We start from the raw sequence: 9,997 nt of genomic DNA, 5'->3' as shown, positions 1-9,997 counted from the left end.
AGAAAATTACTTCCATGCATGTATAATAACTACGATGTTTATCAATATATAAAGTAATTTATTTATAAATAATCAAATATCGTCATGAAATCACGGTGTAACAGTTGGTTGTAGATTACATAATTGCACGTGAGATATGTATTACGTCTGACCATTGTCCGAGATCACTGTCAGTAGTAATGGTTTATATACGCTAAGCCTCAGTAGTAACAAGCTGTATGGATCAGACTGCAATTTATGCAATCTAATAATCTAGCTAGGTTGCAAGATGTACGTGATAAAACCAGGCAATAAATTATATTTGTCTACCAATTATTCAATTCGTTTAATTATCAAATAAAGATCAAGTATGAATACTGGAAATATTTCTTTTTAATAAACTGTACGTAATCTTCAATTCATTATGTTCAGTGAACGATGTTCGCGAAACTTTTAATAGACTTTATTAAGGTTAGAAACTAAAGAGAAGCGGAAGTTGCTTATATGATGAAATTTAATTGCAAGGGAACACGGTAACAAAGTGGCTTGTGCTAGCCGTGTATGCAAAACATGTTTCAGGCATGTAACGTTGCACTACTCTGTGAAACAAGCCTTCCCTTAGTACACCTTCCCTTTATTATGTTACAACCTGGGATCTTGAAAAATATTTTTAAAGATGAAGTTGCAAGCGCCAAATAAGACATTATTCTGTACTTAACGAAGTATTATTACGGAATTGAATTACATACACAGAGGCAGACTTTTTATTCCCTAAAATGTCTTGAATCTCCCTGAAAGTCTTGCGCTTCGTTTCAGGTACTAGAAACGCGATAATCAAAACATTTATGATGGTAAAACCCACAAATACAAAGAACATCACGTACATATCGATCCCCTTCATTACAATACCAAACATTTTACTGACTATGAACAGACAAATAGTACTCAAACATGATTGATACGCAGCACCAAACGTTCTCACATTCGGGGCGAAAAGTTCGGAAGTAAGAACATACATGATGGACGGTTGACCCAAAGATGTCATGAATGCGAAGAGAAAAATACCGATTACTGCGATACTACTTACAACGTCCACGTGATAATTTTTCTCCAAAAGAAAACTACATGTCCCTATGATGAAGCTAGATATCCCACCTCCAATAACCGATACAAGGAAGATAGTTTTGCGACCCATACGATCTACTAGCAACATGGTGCACGCAGTACTCACACATCCGATTGTTCCTGTACAGCTAGTTAAGAGTCTGTACAACATAAATAAAACATAATTCTTAAATCATGGAATCTAATTATTAATGCGAATATGTTTATACATTTTTCCATGATTACAAAATAATATTTAAATCGCACATTCGACAAAGACACGTCAGATGATTAAACTTAAAAGCATACATACTTCATGCTTGATTTTTTTCCGAACGCAATGAAGATGTCGTTAATATAAGCCAAGATTATAGCATTGCCAGCAAATTGAGACGTGACGACGATGGAAGTAACAACGAGAAGCACTTTTCGATTGTTTGACACGAGAAATAAGTCCTTCCACTTGCATTTCGCCACACAGTTCTCCGTATCTTTTACGATCATTTGTATCTCCTTCTCTTCAAAAGTTTGCCGAAGTCGCGTCAAAGATTTCTTTGCTTCTTCATAATTTTTATGGAGCACCAAATAATATGGCGTTTCTGGCACAGTCAACAAAAGTAGTCCCGAAAGAACGACTAGCATGGTTGGAAAAATAAATGTGTTTTTTGACGGCACGAAAGCGCTATATATGTACATTAATAAAACTCCGAGTTTCATTGAAAAAGCCTGGCTGGAAGTAACCATACCACGATGATTCACTAGCGCTATCTCGGAAAAATATATCAATATTAATGGGAAACACATTCCTGCACTAATACCCATGACTGCTCGTATTGTATAAATTGCCTGAAAATAATGATTATTTAAATTTATCAATAAAATATGGAAAAAAAATTTATATTGAAGAAATAATTATTATACGTTCAATGAAAAAGTGTCTTGTTCGATAGTTATACCAAAACTGTGTCATACAAAAGAAGCATCATCCAACTAAAGAGAAGCAGTATTAGAGAGCAGAATAACATGAATCTCCTGCCCATATGGTTTCCCACAAGAAATACTATGAATCCACCAATTAAATCTCCAATTTGTGGGATTGAGGCGATCCAGGTTATTTGGTCGATCGTTACATTCAGTGACGAATTTGCATTCTCCAAATTTTCTATCAACCAGGGCGTCCATCCAAGATGAATGCCCAGATTAAGCGTAAGTATATTCACTGCATGAAAATGGTTGGATATATCGAACCACATGTATGATACGTCAAATATAGAATAGAAATACGTACCTACTATTATCGATCGAATATATGTTCCGCTCGCCATGTTTTCTGAAATATAAACTGCGGACTCCCTAGCGTGAATCGAACAAATAAAGAAAAAAAAAATAATTACTGTCTTTCAAGAGATAACAAAACGTTCCTAACTACCTCACTGAATCATAATTGTTCTAATCTTCACTCACATTTTGTCATATAACTAAATTTTTATAATATAGCATTAATGTATCTTCTTCATTATTTCGAGTTATAAAAATTTTGTGTATGGATTAAAATATTTTTATGCATGATTTTTTTATCCTAATTGCATGTATATTTCAATGATAACTTCAATGTACAATAAAAAAAATGTTTACAACTTTTATTACAATTTATATCCATGCAATTGCTCTTGTATCTCCTGCAATGTTTTCCTCTTCGTTTCCGGGACGCAATAATATATAAAAACGGTACCTAAAGCAGTGATCAAAGAAAAAAGCCAAAACGCAACGTATGTACTGTATTGTTCGACGATACTTTGATAAGATAAGGTCACGGCAAAAGCGCAACAATTGCAGCATAGCATTCCAATCGTACTGCCCAGCGCTTTAACGTTCGTAGGGAAAACTTCACTCATCATAGTGAATGGAAGTGCGGCCAGGCCGAAAGCATACATGACGATATAAAGTATCGATCCAGCAGCTGGCAACCAGGTGATCTTACTAATATCCATTTCGATGTATTGAAGGCAAAAAAATAAACCAATGAAATAGGTGGAGATGGTAACGCCGGACGTAGAAATTAGAAGCAAAGTTCTTCTGCTGTACCGATCCACTATAGACGCGCTGATCACAGCGCACATCACTTGTACGCCACCCAATATCATGGTCAAGTATTTGCCTTGAAGCTGGTTTTTCGTTGCGTTAAAAATTAATTCGGCGTATGAAAGTATTGCCAAGCTTCCGCTCCACTGTTGAATTACAAAAAGACCCAACACAACTATCAACGCTCTACAAAACAAGAGAAATTAAAGCCATTTAGTTTTAGCTCATCGAGCTATATCCTAATTGTTTCTACAGAAACTTTCAAAATGATTCAATATCTTAAAGATTTATTTTCTTATTACGTATACTACCAGATCTCACAAAGGTTCGTAATTATTTTTCCCTGAAAATTTGTTACAACTTTGCCAATTATGAAATAAAAACGCACTTCCGATTTCCCGAGACGCTGACCAATTCCCATAATCCGGTGTTATTAGATAGGTCGTATTTAATGGATTTCTCGATCATCTCCATTTCTTTAGAAACATCTGTGGCTCCTCTTAATTGCATAAGACATGTTACTGCTTCCTGATTTCTCCCACGACGCATCAAATGATACGGAGATTCTGGTAACGATATCAAAGAGACGAAGAAAAGGATCGGTAACAACAGTGACGCGAGTGCAAGAGTTCTTATAGAGAGAAACGGGCCTATTGCCCACTCAACGAACAGACCAAATTTCGCAGCTACAGTTAACGTGGACGTTAATGTTCCTCTTATATTGGCTGGTGAAATTTCACCTATATACATAGTAGCGGATATATATCCAAATCCGTTACTTAACCCGCAAACGAATCTGCCTGCAATCAATTCCTGAAGAATAAAAACGAGTTCTTTTCCAATAATGGCAGTTTTATATACGTACTTTAATATATTTGATAAGAAAAATGTCGAGCTTATATCGATTCTAGTGTTGCAGACTGAAACCGATAGTCGACACATATCTGTTTGCGTGGCTTAAAGCATTAGCCATATCTGACAGAAATCAAACAGTCAATTTGCAAAATAATTATGGAGTTACATCAATTAAAAGATTATAGCGTAACATTGAAAATCTTATCCCTTATTTTCTTTTTCATTATTGCTTCCGTGTGTAGTAGAAATATATTAATAAGTTACCCATGCCGATGTCGCGAAAGCTATCACCATCCATCCTATCACCCCTGGTATCGCAGAGAAAGCTAGGGTCATCTTCCTGCCAATTACATTTATAACGTAACTACAAAGTACCGATCCCACAGCTGAAGCCAGAGTGTAAATAGATGATACCCATGCAGCCTGCTGCACGGTCAAGGGTATAGGACTGTCGTCTTGCAATAGAAGAGACAATGAAGGTGATGACCAGCCAAAGAATAGACCAAACGATATCATGCCTAGATTACCTAGTAATCATCGATTAGAAATATTTCTGTTAGTCTGGTCAAAATAAACATTTCAAAGAACAGAAATTCTAACGGAGCTAAATTTTGGTAGGGACTTTGGTTACATCTGTAGAAATAAAGTGCCAAAATTCCATAGGAATTCCTTAGGAATGGTGATTATCTTAGAAAAAAAAGTATGAGGAACATTTTTGTAGATAATTTTATGATCTACAATTTTTATCTGGGCTATATTTTCGATAAAACTTACTGTTTTCAAAAAAAATTTTTTAAATCCGAAAATTTTGACTCTGACCTTGAATAACTTTTTTAGCCCGCATGGAATCAATAGGGATTTTTGGCACTTTATTTCTACAGGTGTATCCAAGATCTCTACCAAAATTTAGCTCCGTTGGAATTTCTGTTCTTTGATCACTATTTTTATGTCTATTTTCACCGGACTATGTATGAAATTCTAATTTAAATTTTCTCTAATGTTTTAACAAGTTAATCTCACTGAATAAAGATACAAAAACAATATAATAATATACATATTTAACACAACTTACTAGCAAAAACAGCTAAATACACTTTCTTCATGGTTTCAATTAGATATTCACAAAACAAATGGATAATTCAGCATTAGAAGATCGGTTGAACAATTAAAATGTTGCAGATGATGGTTTCTTGTGAAATCCGTGTAATGTATTCTTAATCACTAAATGAGTACGTTGTTATCAAGCAGGATATATCTTCAATTATGACGCGGCGCGTCGAGATAAAATCATTACAATGCCAATATCACAGTAAATTAAATATTGAAAATTTATGCGTTTTCTAATATCAATAACATATAAATACGTAGTAGGATAATAAAAAACTGTGTGCCTCAGTTGATCGTAGGTTATCGTTTTATTATTTTTAACTATAGTTTAGTGAGTCTTTCACACGTAATTTACATTACTATATTATTAAGCTAATGAACAGAAAATGGCTGCACCACACGCAAATAATCTCATTAATAATTACAATATAATTATGCGATAAAATGTTAATCGAATGTTTATTTTTTACCCTGTAAGTAGACATAATATTCATGTATTCTCTTTGCGTTGTTTTCTAGAACAACAGATATTAAATGAGCAATAAATACAACTTATTAAGTCTACAACAAAAGGATATTTTTAAATAATTTATTCATGCCCAGTCTAAAGAAATTTATAAATACGTAAAACCTAGTAAATATTGTACACTACAGTATTTCAATTATAAATTAAGTTAGATAGTGTATTTTTTATCTGTTGAATACTGAGCTAAGAAATGAATATATCAATTTGACAGTATAAATTTATCACAGATTTGTAATGCTTGGAGTTTTTCTCTTTGAGATAATTACAATTAAAATATATATATTTACAATGATATAGCTGCTATTATTCTCATACTTTTCTTTTAATTTTACAATTCTAACCACGACTAACAGAAATTCAAACCCATTGAATAATTTTATAACAATTATGTAAATACAACTACCATTTGTCAAGTCTGTTATAAATGTATGTACAATATATTTATCAATTTACAAATAATGAATGTTAGAAGCCAGAATGAATGTTAATATAAAATTGTTTAACACATAACACATGTGTTTTTTACATGACAAAAGGCATTTGTTCAAGTTGGTATCAAATCATTGTGTGCGAAAACGTGACAAAAGTATGATTATAAAATTGATAGTATTTCGAATATTACGTAAATACTGTTTCCTGTATGCATACACTATGTAAAAACACAGCCAATTACATTAAACTTCTTATAAAATACTGAGTTTGTATTCTCTTTCCATCACAATTTTATAATACACTTTCCAATAACAACAATGTAATAATTCTTCTTTTCGTAATTTTATAAACTGATTCATTGACATTTTATTTTTTTAAAAAGACTGTTTCAAACTTGTAAGAAACAAGTGCTAAGTACTATTTGCGAATACTCATTATATATACTTTACAATGTTTTAATATTGCAATATTAATGTTAACAATTTTTTTTGATATATTATTTAAATATTAAAAACAATTGCGAAATATACAATCATATACAAATTTGTCCTAAACATATAGACATATACAGCAACAACGTATATCAGAAAATTTGTTGAGAAAGTTTGAACTACAGCAAACAAATATGTAGAAATTTTTTCAATACAATACCGTTCTTGAATGAGTTTACACCAATTGATATAATAGCACTGTACTTATAAAGGAACTCTGTTTTTCTTACTAACATAAGGAAAATGTATTACAAATTTACCTGGAATATTCAATTAATTTTATAAAAGAATATAATATTTAAATGTTAAAATAACTTAATAAAGAAAACGACTCGCAGGCATATTAATTGCACCCCGACAGTTACTAGGTGGAGGATTTTCATCATCGGAATTCTCGTTCTTCCGAAATAACATTGAATTATGTCGTCCGCGTTGAGGTTTTTCGGCTTGATGCCTCAATTCCTCGATATAAGCTGTAGTATCGTTTGCCACCAATTCTTGTAAATGTTTACTTAATGTCGATAATTCAGGTTTATCTTCGTCATAAAGTCCTTCAAACGGCACACTTTTTTCATAAAATAATATATACGGTGTGTCTGGTGGTTTCAGATCTTTAAAATCATTAAACGTCGTTTGTGAAACATAACTATCATTAAATTTGTACCAATTTTGTTTAGAATCGCGAGCATAAGTAAAATAATGGCCATAGTCCATACTATAACCTGAATGAACAACAGCGGCATACAACTGATAACTTTCTGTAGATGTACACAGTGGTGTAGATACTGGCATTTGTATAGTTTCATTATACCTCACTTTATGGCGTAATTTCGTTCTTAATCTGGTATCGAAATCATAACGAAAATGTTTTAATATTAAAATTAAATATGTTGGTGCATGTAAAATTTTTATGATTCTTTGTGCATCGCATAACTTCACACATTTATCGCAACGATATTTATTTTCACCAGTCAATTTCTCTGGTGTAAGATAATAGTTGATGAGATCTTGTACAGAAACTTCTTGATTCTCTTGAATCTCTTCTGGGAAGCACAATTGTAAATCACGAAATTTATCTGTATTATGAGAACTAGTATCACACTGAGCACACTGATACGTGATTTTACATTTTCCACCTAATACTCTATGTACAAGAGCTACTTGTGTATTTGTATCTTCCCCACCTACAGATTGTATTCCACTATCTGTGGAATCTGAATGTGAATCACTAAGTTGTTGTACTTGTGCCAAATCTTCACCTGCAATAAGAACAAAAATATAAAGTTAATACTAAATCTTAGAATAATATCGTTATTTTAAAAAAGGTTACCTTGAGTAAAATCTGCTAATGATTGTGTTTTTCTTTCTAATACAATACTTCCACTTAAATCTTCCTCAGTTGTCCAGCGCTTAATACTAGCTCCCTCTTCGCTTGTTGATGAAATATCATTTATTTCTCTATCATCCTTGTATTTAAGATTAGAATTATTAGCTTCAACATTTATGGTAGTTGACTTTTCTTGCTCATGTAAAAGGTCTAAAAGATGACTGTTAAAAAACAATACAGTATTTTAATTAAACATATTTCATCATAAATATATTGTTTAATATGAAATATTTGCTTATAATATTATAATTGGAATAATTTGCTAGTAATATATATTATCAAAATAATAATTATAAAATATTATTTTAATATAAAAAATGAACATTAAATTAGTAGCAGCATATTAACCAAAGAAATTCTGAACTATCTTGTTGTTGGCCTGGTAGAAAATAAGCAGGACGCGAAGCCAATAAAATTTCAGTTGGTGCCAAGGAAATCCTCTTTGAATATAGTAACAAAGCAAATAAATTTTGCAACTTTTTAAGTACAACTTGATCATCAGCTTTGCTCATAGGTTTATACATTAATACTTCGTAACAAAATTGTTTAGTCATTAACAATGCTTGTAATACACTATTCATATAACATGTATTTCCAAGATTAGAAAGTCCAACTTTCCCCAAGTGTGTTTTTGGTGATTCAATTACTGGTTCAATCTCTTCCATCTCATCTACCCAAACATGTTCATTCCATACTTCTTTAACAATATGCATTCTTGGCTGTACTGGAAAACTATTTTCCAAATTATTACAGACACGCTGATTTGAAAATCTTAATGTAAGTATCTTCATGATATCAACCAAATTTTGTATGCATTCTTTACTTGATTCAGAATCTTCTTTCATTAGAAAAAAAGATATCACCATTTGTGTGTTTCTTACTATATTTTGAAACAAGGATGGAGATCCTTGTCTTTTTAATATATAAAATATAATTATGGAAGCATTTTGACGAAATACAGGTACTGATAAAGCACGAAACATTACATCAAGCTTTGCTTTTGTGACTTCAATAAGTATTGAATATTTGTGCCGTTTTTCTAAGCCAAGTATAAACTCCATAATCCAAATACTAAGTCGATCACCTATCCATTTTGGAAACCAACTACATAAAACTTTTAAAGCTTGAGCTAATTGGGCATCAGACTGAGATTCTGAAAGGATCCAATTAACAGCTTGTGGTATAATAGAAGGTTCTACCACTTGTAATACGGCAGCCAAACCAGGCCCAGGATCTTGTTTTTGTTTTATATCAGATATTATTCTATATAATGTTTGCAAACATATGAAAATTAAGTTATCATTTTCAATATTCTTAGACTTTGACCTTACTACTTTTAGGAAGTTTTGTACTTTAGTAGCATTGTCATTGAATTCAGAAATTTTTTTTGGATCACATGGCATTACAAAAGTAGATAAACTAATAACAACTGCTTCACAGAGTTTCGAATGACTCACAGAGTCTGGTAAATAGACACTGTGCTCTAATAATACTTGAAGTATCATTGTGAGATGAGACATATCACTGATATCTGTATTCCTTAACATTGTTGCAACATCATTTGATATTGGGTGAATAGAAAATGGTTTTTCCATTAAATATTTTGAAAACCAAATCATGATCTGTGGAATTTCTTGTACATTTCTTATCTCATCGTTGAGTATCTCTCGTAAAGTAGTCTCATAATTATTTAACTGTTCATATATGGGCTCACTTTCTAATTTTTTAAGTCTGGTCCATCCTTCAGCAACGTCTATATCTTTACCAACTGTTATCAATTTTAAACATTGTTTAATATCGTATTCGAGGATTTGTTCGGTATTCATTGTTCACAAATTATTTATTTTAACACCACTTTAAACTGCTTCGCTTATAATTTTTAGCAAGAACTATTATTAACCTCAACCAAGAATGACTTTCACGAAAATCTAAATGATTTCATGGCCCTAAAAAGATAAAAAAGCAAATGTCAACTTCAAAACAGGAAAAGTAACTATGCCTACGACACAAAATCAAAGCAACGTCCCTAATTAA

At 32.0% G+C, this 9,997-nt stretch overlaps 3 protein-coding genes across 4 annotated transcripts; all 3 read right to left on the bottom strand.

The window, feature by feature from the left end:
- Nucleotides 1-682: 682 nt before the first annotated feature.
- LOC105665932 (facilitated trehalose transporter Tret1) lies at nt 683-2,419 on the bottom strand. Of its 2 annotated transcripts, XM_020863878.2 has the most exons (4): nt 2,372-2,419; nt 2,040-2,302; nt 1,397-1,929; nt 683-1,244 (listed from the first exon to the last, which is right to left on the bottom strand). In XM_020863878.2, the coding sequence occupies exons 1-4, from the start codon at nt 2,406-2,408 to the stop codon at nt 683-685; spliced, it is 1,395 nt and encodes a 464-aa protein (XP_020719537.2). In that variant the 5' UTR covers nt 2,409-2,419. The 2 variants fall into 2 exon arrangements, with proteins under 2 accessions (XP_020719537.2, XP_020719536.2); XM_020863877.2 differs by having other exon boundaries at nt 2,040-2,408.
- A 292-nt stretch (nt 2,420-2,711) lies between these two features.
- LOC100647579 (facilitated trehalose transporter Tret1) lies at nt 2,712-5,282 on the bottom strand. The gene is made up of 4 exons (XM_012310468.3): nt 5,093-5,282; nt 4,285-4,547; nt 3,554-3,978; nt 2,712-3,351 (listed from the first exon to the last, which is right to left on the bottom strand). Exons 1-4 carry the CDS (start codon nt 5,121-5,123, stop codon nt 2,727-2,729), a joined length of 1,344 nt encoding a protein of 447 aa, XP_012165858.2. The 5' UTR covers nt 5,124-5,282; the 3' UTR covers nt 2,712-2,726.
- Nucleotides 5,283-5,416: 134 nt separating this feature from the next.
- On the bottom strand, nt 5,417-9,954 carry LOC100647461 (ubiquitin carboxyl-terminal hydrolase 35). Its single transcript, XM_020863875.2, has 3 exons — nt 8,312-9,954; nt 7,907-8,124; nt 5,417-7,835 (listed from the first exon to the last, which is right to left on the bottom strand). Exons 1-3 carry the CDS (start codon nt 9,787-9,789, stop codon nt 6,892-6,894), a joined length of 2,640 nt encoding a protein of 879 aa, XP_020719534.2. The 5' UTR covers nt 9,790-9,954; the 3' UTR covers nt 5,417-6,891.
- Between the last annotated feature and the right edge of the window lie 43 nt (nt 9,955-9,997).

The sequence above is a fragment of the Bombus terrestris genome, chromosome 7 (assembly GCF_910591885.1).
Source record: "Bombus terrestris chromosome 7, iyBomTerr1.2, whole genome shotgun sequence".
Lineage (NCBI taxonomy): Eukaryota > Metazoa > Arthropoda > Insecta > Hymenoptera > Apidae > Bombus > Bombus terrestris.
This window is presented reverse-complemented; position numbering and strand designations above follow the sequence as displayed.